A 19491-nucleotide genomic window follows, 5' to 3' on the forward strand; every position below is an offset into this window, starting at 1 on the left:
AATGTCATATAGTGCATTGGCACTAATAGAACATATTATAAAGTATAACGATGTTTTCAAACTACACTGCAAAATTATATACCTACCTTTTTTCTTTTCAAATCTACACATTTTACACTTCCAATTTATTTTTGTTGATACTTCCTTAACCGTTGACCTCCAGTGTCGCCGTTCTACTGGTCTGCAGTATATTCAGTTGTCTCTAATATTCTGCCCCCCTCGTATCATAGGGAGAACCATAAATTAGAAACATCCCAACATAATGTAGTACAGTACAGCACCATTAATGACTTAAAACACAATATTCATTGCACATTTGCCACAATGTTTTAAAAAAAAGGAATGTTAAACTCCTTGAATGTATAAACGACAGGACTGTGGTATTTGTTTGCAATATATTCTAAAGGTGCACTAGGGAATACGGTCATCCAAAAATGAACAATTACAAAGCTCAGCAATGTGTCGGTAGTTGTTACTCGAGCCAAACTGAAGACACATTGTTGAGCTCAGCTGCATACAAAGAATCCCCCATGAAGTTCCTCAACTTCAAAAGTAGCTGTGGATCATCAGAAAGGATCGTTAACGTAGACAAGCTATTAACAAGCAGCAAAAAGACAGGTACTACCCCATGTCATGTCTGAGAAGGCCACGCACTAAAGTTTTGGAACTTCCGTCTTCATCCTTCAGTCAGGGTTCAAACGGAGACCTCGACCAGCGGAGCCCAAGGTCCCTAGATATGTGAATCGAATTAGATGGTTTTTTTATTTGACAAATTGACCCAATTAATAACTAAGCATCTATTCAAATGAACTTTATTATAGAACTCCCTTCATTTGACATGTTTTTAAACACCCCACAAACACAAGAGCTACTGGGAACCATTGAACACACCACTCCACGTTCTCACACTATCACTCACGTCCCCCAGAGTCTTCAGCAGGTGTCATCCACATCAAGTACACACAGATCAGTTCAAGAACATGAAAGCACACACCATACAGCATTCAAATCATAGTATAAGCAATACAAATCATCACAACATTCCACTACAGTTTGATATTTCTGCACTTGATCGACATACTTAATAAAAAGTAAGAAAAAACTTGTAGATTAAAAAAAAAAAAAAATCTTGAAGTACTACTTAAAGAATGTCCATGTTAGGGGGAGGCGCTCGTAGCATCCGCAGATTCCACACACACATTCAAAAAGCAGTCAAATTGGGCTCTTTCACTGCACAGCCAGTCCGTCTCGCCGTTCGCTCACTCATCGCTTCACTCTTCGTCACAAGCCATCCTCAATCGCACTCATCAGTTCTTAAAATGTCAGTTGCGCAGTTCTTTCCATTTAAAAGTGGATAAAAGTGAAAACACCCACCGTCTCTGAGAACATGCGGAGTGAAGCCGTTCTTTGATGACATTGCATTGACAGGTGGGAAGAGGGAGAATGATACCGATATCACCCCGAGAATGCTGCCAAAGAGGAGCTTCCTCGCAGGAAAATGGAAGAGAGGTGAACTGCAGAAGAGATTTCAATGAAGGCGTTTCCACAGAACTTGACTGTAAATAAAGTTGCACTTAAAAACAATTAGATTTCAACCAGATTCTTCCCAATGCAAGATTGCCTTTTAAGTTGATGACAAAGCCGGATAATGGTGACCCACAAACATTCATGCTTTTTCAAAATGGTTGTCATATATCACAATACATGCATGAGAGAATCTAGTTGAAATGGATACAAACAAATGTGACATCAAAAATAGCACTTTAGTCAGACATCCTGGTAAACGATTCACTTCAACACTTTCTAAATTAAATCTTTCGCAGTTTATCCAAATGTACAAAACATCGTCCACAAAAGTGTTAGGTTTTCAGATACACATCAACACCAGAAATTAATTTGGGAAAAAACTCATCTTTGTCACAATACTTACCATACAAATATTATAACTTACATACCCCACCCGGATGACTTTGACTCCATACTGGACCCAAACCCTGAACTAAACCCACTACCGCTGGTTGCTGAGTTTGACCCTGTCCCCCATCCAAGGCTGGCTGAGTTGGCGCCGTAGTTGCTGTTGCCTGCACTGAAGGACTGACTCTGGTCCCGACTAGAACTTGCTCCACTGGAAGCGCTGCCTGAGGTGGATGTCTGCTGCTGGCTAGCCAGCATACCCATCATCCCCCAACTACTCTGCAGGGCAGCCTGAGCAGCTGCCATCATAGCAGGGTTCAGACTGAAGTTACCAAAATTAGCCATACTACTGTTAGTGCTGCTCCCTAACCCACTACGGCTGCTACCAAATGCTTGAGCTCCAAAACCGTTCCCAAATCGTGTTGTACGATCAAACTGCCTATTGCCATGTTTGGGCTCAGCATTTGAGATGTGAACACTGACACCTTTGACAATAAGGTCCTCTCCACAAAGAGCCTGGGCAACCTATGAGGGGTGAACAAAAGACATGCATCAGATCATCTGGGCAATGGTACCACTCCAGCAGGAAGTATTTATACTAATTTAACAGCATACCTGATCATCTGCAAATGTGACAAAGGCAAAAGCCCGGAATGGCTTTGGGATGAAGACATCTGTGACATCCCCATACTGCAAAAAGAACTGCCGTAGGTCTTCAGTGGTCATGTCTTCTGTGCAACGGCCTACAAACACTTTCCGGCTCCTCAAAGGCTCATCTGGACCTTGCTGTAAATGAAAAGGAAAACTAATAAATACTGCAGTTTATAGAGTAATATTGTTAACCGTTTAAATCCCCATAACGTGTGGGAAAACACACAAACATTAGTAGTCACCTTTGAGTTAGGAAGCTTGCAGTCACACCATCTCCCGTCAATCATATGGCGCTGGGTGACCACCTTTTCTTGTGCCTCATACTCTGTGAATCTCACAAAGCCAAATCCTTTGGAGTTTCCCGTCTTGGCATCTCGTTTTACCTGAGGAACAAACATGGAGCAATGAAGATCAGTTGTCACAACATGCATCCCAAAGCAATGTGTATTTTATTACTATTCGTTATGTTATACCTGGACCATGATGACTTCTCCAAATGTGCCAAAGTAGTCCTTCAGGTCCTGCTCACTCGTTTTCCATGGAAGACCCAGTACGATCAGATCAGATGTCTTCATGTCCCCCCTCTTCATTTTCACAACAGAGGAAGCATCGATTTCTTCCATTTTCCTTTTGTTGTCTGAAATGTGATCAACACAGAGGACTAGAGAGGGTTTTAATTTGACCTTTAGAGATCATTTTACATGCATGTCTTTTATCCAATTGATTACAGTTGCTCGAACTTACAGCTGCATATTGGGTGCACATAAAACATACCCCTCCAACTTTCAAACTAATCCCAAGTGTATGTAAATAAAAAAGTTTGAAAAACCGTTAACACATGCATATCTATGTCAGTAGATTTAACATGACAAACAAATCGGTCTAATTCAACATCAATCATAGACCCAAACAACTACATCCGCTAGAACAAAAAGGTGGTGAACTGGATCCATCAGTTTCAATAAAGCATGTCACGTTAGCATTTCTTTCAGGATGTGCATAAAGAGATGAACAACATCATTTTGCTCTGTTTTAAATAGATTTCGCGTCTCAAAGCGCACGTTTGTGGGCGTGGACAATCCACAGGTCACGTCATTGTCATCTATTTTCAGTGCGCTGAAGCTACATCATGAATTATAAATACCCTCACATACCTATTCGGGTTAAGTGTTTTAGTAAAGATAAACGAATGGATGTAATAATATCTACCTTTTGGATAGTTCACCACGTAAACCACGTTCGCCCATCCGTTTTCTGGCGCGTGCAGGATCCCTTCCACAAGACGCACTCCTCGCATGCACTGAGACACGGGGCTCCTGAAGCGTAGGCCACACGCCCCGGGAAACTGAGCCGCCACGGTTGAAAGCAGAATAGTGCCGTCGTCCTCGGACGGTATCTCCATGGGTTCCTCGTTTTCCTCCTCCGCCACTCGAATATATACTTCCGCCATTTTGCCCCGAAACAGAAAACTTCTCGCTTGACTCAAAAACTATGCTACGGTTAGAAGTCAGCAACTCTGCTAGCTAATCTAGCTGTCCACAATAACGGCTAACGGGAGCCGATGACGCTACTCGGTGCGTTATACTTTAGGAAAAGACGGTTCAAGTTAAAATATAACAACAAAATATTTCGGGATGGGTTAAACCTAGTTATTTCATAAATAATAGTCGTTCCAATTGCGCTCACAAGCGAGCATCGGCCTCCCCGTTCCTTTGTTCGGCGGGACCAGAGATCTGAGTCGGTAGCGCTGGACAAATGCCGTTCAACTGTGGCGCGTAATAGAAACTGCGTAGTCCCAAGCGAACTGATCCAAACAACGAATGTCCTCCCCCTGCTCGTGTGGCTGGCGAAGTTATCCAAATTCAATAAAACGCGCGTGTCGTCTCAAATGCACTGTTAGAAATGCGGCGGAGAGTGTGGGTTTTTTGGTTCCACGAGGAGAAATATGAAACCACCATGTACGGCCTACCAAAATGGCTTAAACCAAACGAAAAAGGAACTACGTCATGAGGCTGGACGGTTTCATTTCATGGGGGTATTTGTATTGGAAGTGTCGTTAAAAAAGGCAAATAAGTACATATTTGGGCTGTATGAAGTTGTAAAACAAACACTCTACACGATCATGTGCTTGTCATTTATATCGAAGATAATACAGCTTAATTAATTGGGTAGTTGATATGTAACTTTATTTGGCTTCCACCTCCCCGTAAGGGAATATGGTACGGCAGATTGAGTACATCCACTAGCTTCCTTGTTCTATGTCGTAGCACAGATGGGAAGATGGCGGTTGAAATGAACGTAATATATATACGTGTATATATATATATATAATCACATTTGTATTGAATATATATATATAATATATATGTATATATATTCAATACAAGTGTAATTAAACATGTTAGTGTATTTTAACATTAAATATCGAATTGTGTACGATAAAATACCCCAAAATATATTTCCTACTATGACTTATAACACATTTTAAATCTCGTGTCCGAGAGAGTTCTTATGAGCCGTTCTTTGGATCTTAAGATGCTTCTCAAAGGTGTTCCTGAGGAAAGAGGTGTAAAAAAACATTGTATAAAACATACATAATTTGACAGTTGCGTTTGTTTGGCAGGCGTGAATCTGCATGTATGAGTTGTTCTGCCCCTTTATACATATTCCAACAGGTAAAATTGACCGGTTGGGCTTTAGTCAAATACAATTCTCATGAATTAAATCATTTTGAGATATAAGTAATCTTTCAGGTGACGGAGTTTGATCTCTGGAAAACGTATTTATATTAGCAACAATATAAAAAATGCATTTAGTTCATTGCACACCATCTTTGTTATTGTATAGTGTCTTTATGTGATGACATACCAATATATATTATATAATATTTAAAAAAATATATATCTAAAATTATTTTTCAGTGTTAGGTTTTCTTCAAAATAGAACAGGGAAAATGTGAGGAAAACCAAACTATTTTCTTAAAACAAAAGGAAGTCAACTGACATGTCTTGGAATCTAAACTAGATAAAGCTAGACTATGATTAGATTCATATGGTAATTTTCTTTTCTTTTAAATGTGGTTGTGTGGCTCGTCTCACTTTTCTCTGCCCTCCAAAAACTATTGAGACATCTGCCTTCGCACAACTATACTTTCTGATCAGAAAGAAGAGAAATGTTAATCCCGAAAGACACGCCAATATACAGATGTTTGTTTCTTACCTTTATGTAATCTCTTTTTAAAATATTTTTTGTTTTACCATGTTTAAGTGCTATACATATAAAATGTATAATTTTTTTACACGTACAAAAAATCAATTGCATTTCATAGATTCAACTCAACAAAGAGATCTCAAACAGCTTTTTATTACATTTTTTTCAATCAACAGTACAATTTAGTACAGTATCTATCTTGCATCCAACTCACCGTGTAACACCAACAGACTGAAATGAAATACAAAAAGTGAAAAGGTACATAAGGGCGCAGAGCTCTATAATATTAATGAAAAGAGAAAAGGGAATCCATCTCAGTTGAATTGCATTTTCACTTGTGGCCACACACGAATACATCACATTTATTGTACATCATCGCAGAAAAAAAGAAAAGTGAAAATATGTCACAACTTTAACAAAAGTGCTTCTGTATACAGTGAAATGTTGTCATTCAGATGCTCTGATTTTCAATTTAAGACCAAGAAAAAAAAATGTACAAAAGTTTAAGTATGGACAGTATGTGAGGACGTTTTTGTTCCATTGAGAGTGAAGATTTGGAGGAGAAAAAGGACTAGTCAAGGATAGAATTCTTACAATGATTGTTATAATTATTACAAAAGTTGGCATCAATAGAACTGGTAAGCATAATTTACACTAAGTATGCAGTCAATATTAAGTCTGTCTCCATTCTTGCTCAGCCTGGTGCATAGCGTTACCAGTATTAGTACATTATGTATGCAGAATTTGAGCCAAAAAGAAATTGGCTGCTGTTAAGTTCAAATCAAGAGGATACTCTCACTTTTCTGAGAAAAAAAAATAAAATCTAGGATTTTGCACCATTGAAAGCAAGTCTACAGCATGCACATCTAAATTAACCCAATGGCAGACAAAATTAAATGTCTTAAACTTAAAACATCAGACCATTATTTTCAGACATTGATTTGTACATTTCATTCAGAGTTGCAACTGCAGTCCCAAGCAAAGGAAGTGTCTATTAGTCAGGTGAGGTGTTTCACTCTAAGTGGATACTAAACACAATCCCCCATCCATATAATAAAATCCAGCCATGCCCCATTTATCTCAGCACCTACCTCGCTATCCCACCCAAAGTCAAAGGCATGTACAAGAATTAAGGGGGTTAACTGGATAAGTTACTCGTAATAACTCCTTTTGTACTGGAATGAGCATTCATAACTTATAGTATGTGCTTGGTTAGTTAACATAGTATTAGTTGAGAGGCAAAGCTTCTTCATGTGCAAAAGGCTGTGATGAAACAAAAACAGCTAGTATATAAATACATAATGGACATTTTGAAAGCTGCTCGTGTAATATGATCCAAGCTTTTACCTGCATTACTTGCTGCATGTTTTCGGTCATCTGTCTTGTGATTTAATTGGATTAGAAAGACGAGCTGTAATTCAAACATCTAAAACCACGAAAGAAATATGACAAAAAGAAAGCCATCAAGAACAAACCATCAGAATAGAATTCAAAAAAAAAAAAAAAAAGTTAAATAATTTGTACAATTACACTCCAACTTTTGCTTTCAAGACGCACACATTTTGCATGGGATGATAGTGTTGTTTTCTCTTTCAAGGAAACATAAAATGGTCCAAGAAGGAATGCACAAGTTTCTGATTTGATACCACAGGAGATCCTTTCTTAACTAGGTGATAAACATTTGTGCTCTTCTTTGTGTAGGAAAGGCATTGGTTTCCCTTCGTTTGTGTGGTGTCCAAGTCAGTTTAAACAGTGTTGAAGAAGATGCTGTGAACATTCTGAAGTTGTAATGGTCTTCCAGTCAACTTTGGAGTTAAAAGAACAACTGGGAAACAAAAATAAAACAAAATTGAGAATTTAGCCGATCCAGTTATAGCCACTTTAACCTGCTATACATTTAAGACCTAATGAGCAGAGATCTAAACCAAGAGCTATCGAATGACACAGATTGACATAAGAGCGCAGGCGGCAGCTTGCGTTCATAATGAGGTACATCTGCAACCAGCTGCAGAACAAGCTTACAGTTTGTGGCCCGTTTGGAGATGTTGGTATTGGAAGTATTCTGGTTTCCGTTTGTACTCCAAGATCTATTGACCAAGCACGCCTGAACGGGCTTTGGTTGCATGCAGGTAAACAGTCCGAGTTGAGAGCAAAAGAGGTGTGCATGATCATTATATAATGTGTGTTATGTCAAAACCTAAATATAAAGATTGTCAACATGTTTCAGTGTCCTTAAATTTGAATCAATCCACATTGATGTCATACGTCCCGGTCCCCATCACAGACAGCTACAGATCACATCTAGATCTCTCCAATCACATGAAGACAATAAGACCAGAGAAGTGGACACATCTTATCCATCTGAAAATGTCCTCATTTAGGCTTTAGATACTAGGATGTTTCATCATTAATTGCCTATTAAATAGAGTCTATTGACTTCTTCCCTTGGACCTGAGGAAGACCATCTGTGTTTGAGATGTAAATGACATGAAATAAAAGCAGTTTACTTTTTGGGGGTTAATAATTTGGTCTCCGTTTCTGTCTCTCTTCCTCAGGCTATACCAGTGGTTCTCAAACTGTGGGGCGCCGAGGTATTACAGGTGGGTCGTTGCGGTTATGGCGTTAACAGGTTACGCTTGCGAATGTCACAGATGGTGCGCAGACCATGGCGGGGAAAAGGAAGGGCTTGCAGGCGCTGGTCAAGAGTGTCTCTCCAATGTGCAGTGGACACACTGTCATACAGAGAAGCGCTAGATGTGCCGTGAACTACACACGGTTTTGACCGATGCTATCAGCCTGGTCAGTTTCATAAAACAAGGTCCCTGAAAGCACCACCGTTTTCACTGAGGAGACGCGAGCCTTTAGCTGCTTTACAGCGAAGCTCTGTGGCTCTCACGAGGAGACAAACAAACATGTTAATTGCAGCCACAATAAGCTATTTGCGAAATACAAGTTATTTGTATTACTTTATTTGCATTGTTCCAACATTGTATTTGTTTTTGTCAGATGGAGCAATATGTTTAAATTAAAAAGATTGCAATTTTCTTTATTCTATTATTTGAAATAGCACAGTCACACAAAGTTGTTATTTCAATAATAATTCAGCATGGACCCTTTTGTTACAATTTTGTTGGGGCGCGAACAGTTTTCTTCCTCCGAAGTGGGGCGCGACAGAAAAAGTTTGAGAACCACTGGGCTAAACCAACGAGGATAACTAGTTACATACACATGGCTGAAAACCGAGGAAGTCGTACTAGATGATTCCGTGTGAATGTTATTACATTCATCAGAATTAACACAACTCAGCGTCGGTACACTTCTCTGATATTCTGACTTCAGGACACAGCCGGAGCCCCTGCACTGCCCGCTGTTATGGCGCCTGTGAATATTAACTGCTCGAGCTATTTGAAAGCCATAACGTTAACTTGACTCCTGCAGTAACGTCAGCCATGTGGCCCGGTTATCCTGATATCCAGAGATAGCTGATGGGTTCCGAGACGGCATTTGATATTATTGTAAGTGGCTAAAACGTCTATAATATATTTTTAGAAATATTAAAAGACTTCAGGATCCAGTAAGCCAACAGGTGTCTGAATTATGCAGTCCAGCAAAAGACTAAGAAACAGAAATATATTTAATTGAACATTGAAAAACTAGAGCAAAAGCACATCAGCTTCCACTCAAGCCAAGCAGATAAGGCTTCAACAAATGTGCACCAACAGGTTTTGGACTAGTACTTTACTAAGAATAGAATAGCCTTAATTACAAAAGTATGAAACAATAATAATAATAATAAAATAAAAAAAAGAACCTTCAGGCTTCAGTTCCAGATCTTCAGAAAACTGTCCCAGGATCCTGTTGCAACTGCCATGCCATCATCAGTAACTCCCAGGCAGCTCACGCGGTTGTCATGTCCAGCCAACACACCTAGACAAGTACAACAATTGTAATTCGGTCTCAAAGACAGCAAGCAAGTACATCATAAGTAATCTTTCACCCATGCACATTTTTGTAACGCATCCATGTGAGTTCACGCTTCAATGGCTTACCAGCACGGTCCGCTTTTAGTGTGTCCCACACATTACAGTTGAAGTCATCATATCCCGCCAGAAGAAGACGGCCACTCTTTGAGAATGCAACTGAGGTGATTCCACATATGATATTGTCATGAGAGTAGATCATTAATTCCTGATCAGCACGCAGATCAAAAAGCCTGCAGGTGGCATCATCGGAGCCCGTGGCAAAGGCATTGCCATTAGGGAAGAACTAAAGATTCCAAAAGAGAGATTATTATTGCACAATAGAGGAATACAGAAAAAACTAAAAGTGCATCTTTATAAAAAAAACACAACTCATGAAGTACAGATTTGTTAAATAACTTACACAGATGGCATTGATGTCAGACTCATGGCCAGTAAATGTCTGTCTGCACATGCCCTCTCGAACATCCCAGAGTTTAGCAGAGGCATCACAAGCACCAGAGATGAATAAGCGCGAGTCAGGGGCCAATGACAGGCTCATGACATCACCTGTGTGTCCAGCAAATGTGGTAGTCTGCTGGCCAGTCTCAATGTCCCAAAGTACACTATAGAAATTGAAATAGACAATGTAGAAACCCATTTGATATTTTTGCAACGTCCATATAGCAACTCAATGTAGGCAACACTTTCACTTACCAAGTGGTGTCTCCAGAGCTTGTAATAATCTGGTTGTCATCAAGAAAGCGACAACAGGACAGGTATCCTGATATTCAAAGAATCAATAGGAATCATTAATATGGAATTGAATGTCAGATACTTAACTAGCAGTAGAAGAACAACAAGCAAAGAGGATCATATACCTGTATGTCCAGCGAGCTCACGGCTCACGCGTACATTTCCTTCACGCGTTTTCAGGTTGTAAATGGAGCAGATGTTGTCCAAGCCACCACAGGCCACATAATTTCCTGAAGGTGCATATGCACAAGTCATGACCCAGGAAGATCGAAGTGGGATGGCATGAACCTACAACAAATGTGACACACAAAAATACATTAATTTTGTTAATTTTTATAATCAGTACATTTAAGAGCCTGGTAACTCAAAAAAGTAATTTTCATACTCTTGAAGAGCAATATTATTTGAAGACGTTTTCAGAAAAATAACTTTGACTATTTACACACATGGAAATACCAGGATGTCATTATAATCCGTTTATGTATAATATCCATAACCAGCGTTATTGTCTGGATACTCAACTAATTCTAATGCTGGATTTGTTATTTGCACAGAGCCCAAAATCAGAGTAACACCCAGGCCAGGTCCCCTTGTGAAGCACCCATGTCTCAAGAGCAAGCCGAATGAGCACAGAATGTACCGTTTAGAAAATAGACGGCCTCCTGTTTAATCATGCAAATATCATTAACATGTTGACGGAAATGTGAAAGTACGTATCAATCAATAAACTACTAGTTTTTACCACTCAGACAACAACATTTCATTTAACATAAGGATGAAACTAGCGGTGTTTCCATTTGTACATACACGCATTACGGTCCCATCTACAATACTAAACTCAGTCTGACCTGCAATGTTCTCTGTAGGTCTTGAGATAAAGAATAATTACTTTATAATCTTTTCATTCCTCGCTGCATGAAACGCAATATTAATGGGTTTTTTAGTGTCACCAAAAAAGCTTTTTCAATATACTAGAACATAGCATAATTCTCTATTTAAAAATGTGCTGCCAAATTGCTTATTAGGTACACAAACCACATTCACCCACCCCACCCACTGCACAGCAGCCCCAGGACAGAGGCCACAAATCCTTCTCAGCTGATCTGCAACCCTTTTAAATCGTATTCAAAATGAATTCAGCACGGGCGGACCGAGTTACCCTCCTTCTAGTCAAACCTTTTGGGCTAGATAATAGGTACATGTTCTAAAATATAGGGTTGCAGGAAGAATATGAAACTGCTAAAAGAGATGTCTAGTCATTGGTGTGACGCACCAGAAACCAGACCCATATCATTCATCTGTATCTGCTTTTCCTGCTAGCTTTAAAACATGCAGCAGCACCATTACTATATTTGCATGTAGATGGCAACACTGGCATGCTTTCATCTAAAAGGTCTAAACAACCACCATTATTGTTGTTTTGCTGTCCTAATTCGATAGATGACACATATTGCCATTTGCAGATTTAACCATTACTTAATTAATCCCTGTTAGAACTAAATAAAACCTGACTTACCTTATTTGTGGTATAGCTGTCCCAAATAATGAGTTTGCCATCTTGAGAGGCGCTGACCAAGAGCCTACACAAATTAAAACGGCAATATTAACACCCCCACAACAACAATCAGTCATCACACAAAATCTATTTTTATCTATTATTATAAGCCAAAAACTGCAGGAAAAAGATGCCTGCCAGAGAGCTGAAACACAATGTAAAAATACACATTAGGTTTAGCTCCTACATTTAGACATCGTTTAACTTTTACAGTTTGCTCAACATTTGACAAGCAAGAACAACACGCTAAAACAAACCAAACTTCCCTTAACACCATAACTCAAACTCTGGCAGATGCTTTACCTGGAATCTGTTCCCCAATGCATGGCATAGATTTTAGCCAAATGACCCCGCAGCGTTCGTCTTGTACGCATCTGGATTCGGCCAACGGGGTCAATATTAGCTGTGATCTGCAAAACAATTAGTACTGTGGTTAATTTCAGACCAAATGCTTTTCAACCTAAGACAAAGATAATAATGGTAACTGTTACCTGTGACAATGTGGCGTCTGCACATGCTTTCCTGGCATCCTGAATAAAAGAAATTAAAATCTTTAGGGCAAGATTTCTTACATCTATCAAAGTTGTTGAGGCTTAACTCTAACTTCATTTGTATATGGGATTTTTAACAATAACTGATAGTATGGTATAATAAAAAAGCGTTTAAAAACTTGCTACTTACTCTGATCTGATTTTTGAGCTGCTCTGCCTCTTGGCGTAACTGGTCCAGTTCACTCATTTTATCCTGCTTTTTCAATCACCTTACTCCAGTTACAGGGGCACTTGTTGATCTAAAAAGAAAGAAGCATTTTTACAATTTGCTTAAATCTTCAGCAAAATGTATTTACATCATATTCTCAGCCATGAGCAAAGAGGGCCTGGAAAAAAAAACAATCTCTCAAGAACAGAAGGTAATTGTAGAGAAGGACTTCCAGCCAATTCATTTAAATGTTAACAGACTTTTCAATCGACTTAATGGGTCAACATACGAGTACATACCATATGAAACATACAGGTAACTAATCAAACTTACTTTCCTACCTCCATGTCACCAACATAACCCTGACATCATTTAGATTGCCAGACAAATCTTGTTAAGGCATGACTTTCCAATGATCCGAACAGCACTCATTATCCTGTTGACCTCAATCCCGTGGATAAAAAAGCAACCAAGTGATCAATAAGCCACTTATATTAACACAGAAAGAGCCTCAAGGCCGTCTCAAAGTTCATCTAAAAACACATTTTAAAAAGACAAAGGCATGTTCCGAATACAATAACAATATCTTGAACTACATCCAGTCTTGCTTATTAAAGCACAGAAATACAATCCAGTCATTGTTAATCCAGTCACTAATAATTATTTTAGAGAAGCTAAAGCAGATCACAAGAAATCCTCCAGCCATAATGAACCCTCCTGTACAAGACACTGACTTCATTTACATGAACTATGTCAAACTTAAGACAACCAAACACTCCATGTAAACCCTATATTCAGATATCCTTAACTAAAGTCAAGAGTACAATTTTGATTAAGAATAAGAAAATTGGTCCACTGTTCTAATTTCAGTTACATTATCAATGAACATTTTCTATGTCAATTTCAGTAGCACACTTTGTACAATCCGACTGTTTGATGACGCAAGTCTAAGTCTAATAATTTGAAGCAATAAAAAAAAAAAAATTCACGGTTGTTGTGGACGGTTTACTGCATATACCTTCTTATTTGTAATGATCCCAGTAGATGTAATATGAGCTTGTGAAGAAGGGACTGATTCTATCAACTCGAGTTTTCCTGGAAACTTTCCGCTTAGAGCGAACAGTTCAATAAGAAAACAATTGTAAATATACTCATATATAATATATATATATATTTTAGTCATATAAAATTAATACAATTCTACATATTTTGTTAGCGTTACTAAATTAGACTCGTAATTTCTGAATACACTTAGAAAACTGTCTAACAAAGATAGGTATGTATGCATATAAAATTGTGATCAAAAGTATATAAATGGCTTTTTTTTTTACTGGTCAAATAAGCACACGGTGGAGTTAATCTGAAAAAGGACTTCTAAAAGACAACATTAAGATAAATTAAATGACATTGGAAGACGACAACCAAGACACCGCATCCATCCTTTAAGTCCATTGTAGCCCGTCACTTTAAACTACCGTCTGTGCAAGCTGTCTTCTATGAGAAATGTATTGCCCGCTTTTATCTTGAAAAAACAAACAAAGCACATGTTTGCATAGTGCAGGAAGCAGCTCAAAGTACAATATTACATTGTTGTAAAACTGAAGAAAACTCAAATCTAATTAAGATTTATCGTAGTTTGCAAACAGCAATGCACCATTAAGTTGGACCAGGCTACAGTGCTCATCAGTCAGTCAGTAGACCTATTTTGTTTTTAGTCAGTGAGAAAACTGAAGTTGATTTAGTCATGCAGAGTCGTATTTTTCTGTCTATACAGTATCATTGTTACGTATTAACATGTGTTTAGCCAAGAACAAACAACATCTAGACTTCTTAAATTGTCATTAAACTCTAAAGTAAATATTTAGCTTTGTTAAATGCAGTTCTGATTTATCAAATTTCCAGCTATTGGGAGTAAACCTGACAAGTTTCTGTCACTTTGATATTGTCAAATGTGCTATTAATTCAATGTACTGACTTTTAGCACATATTGAATTCAGACTTTGTTCGCAATCAAATAATTACAAAATGTCATTCTTTTATGTTTGTATACCAAACCGTAAAACTAATACATTACATCCAAAAGTGGCATAGCCTGGAGTGATGTTATATGCCCATATTTAAAATATTTCACATTCAGAAATATTATTTCCCATCGACCTCTGTGGATGCTTACAGTTAAGGAGTTCCTCTCCCTCATCACTTCTCCTTTCCAAGCGCCTGATCAGTCAGCTGACTGCATGATAAACAATGAGCAGTGGCAAACAGCTTGAGTTGTAGCTCACTAGCTCTTCTCAGGTCTCTTAAGGGCAGTCTGTGCCCGTTTCTATATTTCCAGTAAAAAAGTAACCATTTGCAGTCGTTTACATCTGTTATCAAAAAGTACTAGTCCTCTTAAACAATGACAATACAATGTTTCACAGGTCGAAAGCTGGATCATAGAGAAAGCCATAACCAGCAGTATCACTGAGCAACTACATAATCCTAAAAGCTAAAATCCTAGTCAATGTGTCCCTAATCCTATCCATGTCCACTCAACATAAACAGCTGGCAAAGGCACTCCAGGCATTATGAATATGTTTTTTTTTCCAATCATAAAAGGATGAGTTTAATCTCAATTATTTTACACACAACATGCTTAAAGAAAGTGCCTAGATTGTAACACTGCTAGTGAAATCACAAACCTAGTAGTCCCTCTCTTTTAGTTGTCCAGTGTGACCAGCTACTGTATAATTAGTATCACTCTTGCTTTAATAAACTAAGTTGCACTTTCAAGGAAGCTGTATTTCAGAGTAATTCACAAATGACATACCAATAGGCACACGTACAAGTAATGTAACGACAATGTACAAAGACCGATAGCTGTGAGTAAAAGGGAATTTATCAACATACCAACAACCTAACATGCAGACTTTTTTAAATGATGTCTGTGCACAGGTTTACCCAACAATGTGTGATCTGTGCAGATAGTTGACTTAGTCACTGTGTGCAGTTCTGTGATTTGCCTACAACAGTCGGCTAGTTTGCATTATATTTGGATAGCCGCTATAGTCATTTTGTTACTCTCATATGTTAAGAGGGCTGGGCTACTGAGGCGCAACACATATTTCCCGAGAAAAAAATATTTCAGTTCGGCACCATAAGGTGGCAAAACAGAAACTATACGATTATTATTATCGCACTCCGTCTGATTTGATTTTTACATTTACTAAACGTTGCACAGTGTAATGATGATATGACTGAGAAGATGCAACAGCTAAACGCCATCTTGCAGACGGCTGTCCGCTAGTTAGCTTGCTAGCAGGCTTGACAGCGTAGGCCTGCAGACAGGGAAGAGATAGTTTTGAACCAAGACATCTACAGTCTCTTTATTCACTAAGCTTGTGATTTAACAATATCCTGAATCCAAGCCAGTCGATTAAACGTTAGCAGAATTCCATGACACAAATCATAGCATCTAATGCAAAAAAACATAATCACCGCTAGACTCGGCTAACGTTAGTCTTCCGCAATTGCAGGAGTGCTATGTAGTTAGCCTTTTAGCCAATATAGTGGGCAAACCTAGAAAATCAGTGGTTGCGTGGCCTTCAGAAATCCACTTAATCCCATACTAGCAATCTCGTTAAACCCGTCAGTGCACAGTTGATTTGATTACGATCTATCAGTACATGTATTCGGTTCTCTAATCCTTAAGTAGACCGTAGCCTGTAAAAACTGCAAGGTCGGGCGGCAATGGCCTGTTTGACTTCAGTAAGCAACACATGCTATACTAGATGCGGGTGATTTATCTCGAAGTAGTAAAGATGACCATATATTATCCCTCGCTGCATAACTAACATAATTAACCAACTGATGAATTAATGAATACATAACATCACTGACCTAAGTTAAAAGGCGTTGCACCGGCGCGGCCGTCCGTTGCAGGAAGGCAGCAATATGCTAACTTATTACTTGAGGTAAAAAAAAAAAAAAAAGAGAAAAAAAGGGTGTTAACGCGGCTACAATAACTCTGGTCAATAACATTCAGCTGAAGCAGCGTTATCTACAGTGGGCTATTTTAACGTTAATTAGTAAATCTGGCTGCTCTGCTATTTATAATAACAAATATGTGTTAATTTGTTTACGGGACGTTTATTGTTCCAGCCCAACCCAAAGTGTCATCATCTACTGACAGCAACATCCGTAAATGTATTTTGACGTTTCGCAGAACGCCACAAAGCAACCCCTCAACCAACTGTGCAATTTAAGGTGCCAACATTATCACTTCAGTTGTCTTCATTACCTTTTGGGCATCAACTACACAGTTCTTTAAAGTACTGTATTTTAGGCCGAGAGACACCTCAGCAGGGCCACAACCGACACCCAGTCGCACTGGCCAACATTGACGTGACTTAAACGCCAGCCAGGAGCTTTGGCCAACATTAACAGGAGAGTTAGTTAACTCAGTTGACTAACTGCAGAAGACAGTTATGTGGAGATTGTGTCTCAATCTGCTAATCCACCGCAAAGACCGAGGGTCGGGGTCCACCGCTGCACACTCGCTATTATTTGCTCATTAAAGTGAACGTGAGCTAACCGTAGGAGCTAACTATGCATCGCTACCCCACCCCCGGAAAGTTCTCCGCCACAATTCATCCGAAAACCTTATTAACGTTACATTACTGCGAGATGCGTGAACGCGGCATTATCGTCGTTTTAATTCCCCTTACCTGATTCAATTTGCGTTTGGTTTTGCGTTTTGGCATTGACTGGAAAGCAGTACCTCCGGTCCACGCATCAACGAACACCACAGCGCTAGCGTAGTCCGAGCTAGCCAGCTAGCCTGAGTTTTCCGTGGAGCAGCCCTTCCCGAACGCAGGCTACGGCTAGGGAGCTTGACAACCTCAGTCAACCAACCGGAGAGGGGCGGGGGGAGAAATCACACCCACTTGCCTCGTACCGAAGACGCTGCCCAGGCAAACAAAAAGGCTAATCTTTAAAGTCACTATGCCTCATTCAGCAAGACAGTTTTTCTGTCTCCCGTGTGCCACGCGTAACATCTGCCTTTTCCGTACTTTCACTCTCGTCCGGCCATCGAACGACGAGATGGGGAGATGGGCGAGGTAACCCTGCAGTCAGCGCTGGGAAACCCCACGCTGCAGCAGCGATGGACAGAGAACCTTCGATTGTTTTTGTATCTACAGTTGGACACTATTAATCACATTGAACAATGTTTAAGCACTTCTCATTTAGTAGAGTATTTTCATAAGAGGGATCTGAACGCAACGAGAACATGGTGTTCGTTCGTTTGTTTTCTTTCAGGTCCTTCTTCACTGACAAGCTGAGTCAGCCGGGCCACAACTTGACTCCTGAAGTAGGAAGTGGTATGATTTCAGCAGGTCCATATAGCTAATAATAGCACTCTCAACAACATCATCTGGCCATAGTTAATAAAGAAATAGTGTTTTTTCTTACTGTGCACAGGTACAATGATATATTCAGAATAAGCTACACAAAATAGACACTTTAACACCCAACTAAATAGACATTGGTCCTTTTGTGGTGTAATTTGTGGATGCTGTCACAGTTAAACATACATCCATTCCCCTGTAATATCCCAAAACGATCATACATTATCCATGTGCTATCGTTAAATGGGTTCATTTAATAACAATACCTCGGACAAATACTGGTGAAGTTGTCTTGTGCTGGAAGTTTCATTGAGATGAAGATCTCTTTTACAGGAGAGACCTGAACACAATTTATCCAATGTATTTTGCAACAAGACAACTCAGTCACACAAAGCAGTCATTTCAGAAATAAGGGTCCTATAGTTAAGATATTAGAATGTCAGAATAATGACAGTCTCTAACATTCAAATTGGATTAGCATTTCGGTGCATAGTATCTAAAACCAGTACAAAAAAAGTGTAAAGTTTACAACATGCATACACTTTGTATATGAATCATCCATATTTAAGGATTGGAATCATATAGACTTCATTGGTCACAATATAAGATTGGAACTCACACAAAATAATTGCTTTCAAATGAGTGGCAGGTTGAAATGATGCATTTTATTTTAAATTAGAATTTATGTGGAGTAAATAAAGTGAACAAATTAACTAAGGTTCGGGAGCAGACACCTCAGACACACCTCTAATCAGCTGTCAAGCCAACTGCCTTTATAGCTATTAACCAAATACTCTCATCAAGTCGGTCTCAGTTTTCTCGAGCCGCCCATCCTTCACTTCCATCTTCCAATAACCTTCCATCGATCCTTCAGGCAAGTTCATCATTCCTTCCTTCTCTCTGTCTGGAGCTTGAGGTTGACACCCAATGCCTGAGACATTGATCCTCGTATGCAAATTATATTTGTTACATAGATGCAGAAGCTGGATAAAGACTATATTTCTACATTGCTTTGCTGGGTCCTAAAAAATATTATATATGTACACTACTGTTCAAAAGTTTGGGGTCATCCAGACAATTTTGTGTCTTCCATGAAAACTCACTTTTATTGATCAAATGAATTGAAAATTGAATAGAAAATATAGTCAAGACATTGACAAGGTTAGAAATAATGATTAATATTTGAAGTATTAATTTTGTTCTTCAAACTTCAAGCTCAAAGGAAGGCCAGTTGTATAGCTTATATCACCAGCATAACTGTTTTCAGCTGTGCTAACATAATTGCAGAAGGGTTTTCTAATCAGATATTAGTCTTCTAAGGCGATTAGCAAACACAATGTACCATTAGAACACTGGAGTG

At 39.0% G+C, this 19491-nt stretch overlaps 2 protein-coding genes across 5 annotated transcripts; both read right to left on the reverse strand.

The window, feature by feature from the left end:
- Positions 1-104: 104 nt before the first annotated feature.
- On the reverse strand, positions 105-4530 carry tardbpb (TAR DNA binding protein b). Of its 3 annotated transcripts, XR_008834345.1 has the most exons (6): positions 3775-4529; positions 3039-3226; positions 2808-2948; positions 2530-2700; positions 1375-2439; positions 105-730 (listed from the first exon to the last, which is right to left on the reverse strand). XR_008834345.1 is itself a non-coding variant. In XM_056436593.1 (5 exons), exons 1-5 carry the CDS (start codon positions 4013-4015, stop codon positions 1948-1950), a joined length of 1209 nt encoding a protein of 402 aa, XP_056292568.1. In that variant the 5' UTR covers positions 4016-4530; the 3' UTR covers positions 797-1947. The 3 variants fall into 3 exon arrangements, 2 of the variants coding, with proteins under 2 accessions (XP_056292568.1, XP_056292567.1); XM_056436593.1 differs by lacking the exon at positions 105-730 and having other exon boundaries at positions 797-2439; positions 3039-3202; positions 3775-4530; XM_056436592.1 differs by lacking the exon at positions 105-730 and having other exon boundaries at positions 797-2439.
- Positions 4531-5908: 1378 nt separating this feature from the next.
- Positions 5909-17752, reverse strand: gnb1b (guanine nucleotide binding protein (G protein), beta polypeptide 1b). 2 transcript variants are annotated; one of them, XM_056437680.1, is made up of 12 exons: positions 17451-17752; positions 16624-16691; positions 12727-12835; positions 12537-12575; positions 12349-12455; positions 12007-12070; positions 10616-10778; positions 10452-10518; positions 10159-10360; positions 9825-10041; positions 9587-9702; positions 5909-7600 (listed from the first exon to the last, which is right to left on the reverse strand). In XM_056437680.1, the coding sequence occupies exons 3-11, from the start codon at positions 12781-12783 to the stop codon at positions 9596-9598; spliced, it is 1023 nt and encodes a 340-aa protein (XP_056293655.1). In that variant the 5' UTR covers positions 12784-12835; positions 16624-16691; positions 17451-17752; the 3' UTR covers positions 5909-7600; positions 9587-9595. The 2 variants fall into 2 exon arrangements, with proteins under 2 accessions (XP_056293655.1, XP_056293654.1); XM_056437679.1 differs by lacking the exon at positions 16624-16691 and having other exon boundaries at positions 17451-17751.
- Positions 17753-19491: the final 1739 nt, after the last annotated feature.

The sequence above is a fragment of the Pseudoliparis swirei genome, chromosome 18 (assembly GCF_029220125.1).
Source record: "Pseudoliparis swirei isolate HS2019 ecotype Mariana Trench chromosome 18, NWPU_hadal_v1, whole genome shotgun sequence".
Classification (NCBI taxonomy): domain Eukaryota; kingdom Metazoa; phylum Chordata; class Actinopteri; order Perciformes; family Liparidae; genus Pseudoliparis; species Pseudoliparis swirei.

What these genes read in the sequence shown, in the direction of transcription:
- tardbpb (XM_056436592.1), bottom strand. Translation starts at nt 4,015, where the DNA reads ATGGCGGAAGTATATATTCGAGTGGCGGAGGAGGAAAACGAGGAACCC. An exon ending in GAGAAGTCATCATGGTCCAG is followed by an intron (nt 2,949 to 3,038) that starts GTATAACATAAC and finishes TTTGTTCCTCAG; the next exon opens with GTAAAACGAGATGCCAAGAC. An exon ending in GCAAGCTTCCTAACTCAAAG is followed by an intron (nt 2,701 to 2,807) that starts GTGACTACTAAT and finishes TTTCATTTACAG; the next exon opens with CAAGGTCCAGATGAGCCTTT.
- gnb1b (XM_056437680.1), bottom strand. Translation starts at nt 12,783, where the DNA reads ATGAGTGAACTGGACCAGTTACGCCAAGAGGCAGAGCAGCTCAAAAAT. An exon ending in ACAGCTATACCACAAATAAG is followed by an intron (nt 10,779 to 12,006) that starts GTAAGTCAGGTT and finishes CATTTGTTGTAG; the next exon opens with GTTCATGCCATCCCACTTCG. An exon ending in CTGACATCAATGCCATCTGT is followed by an intron (nt 10,042 to 10,158) that starts GTAAGTTATTTA and finishes TGGAATCTTTAG; the next exon opens with TTCTTCCCTAATGGCAATGC.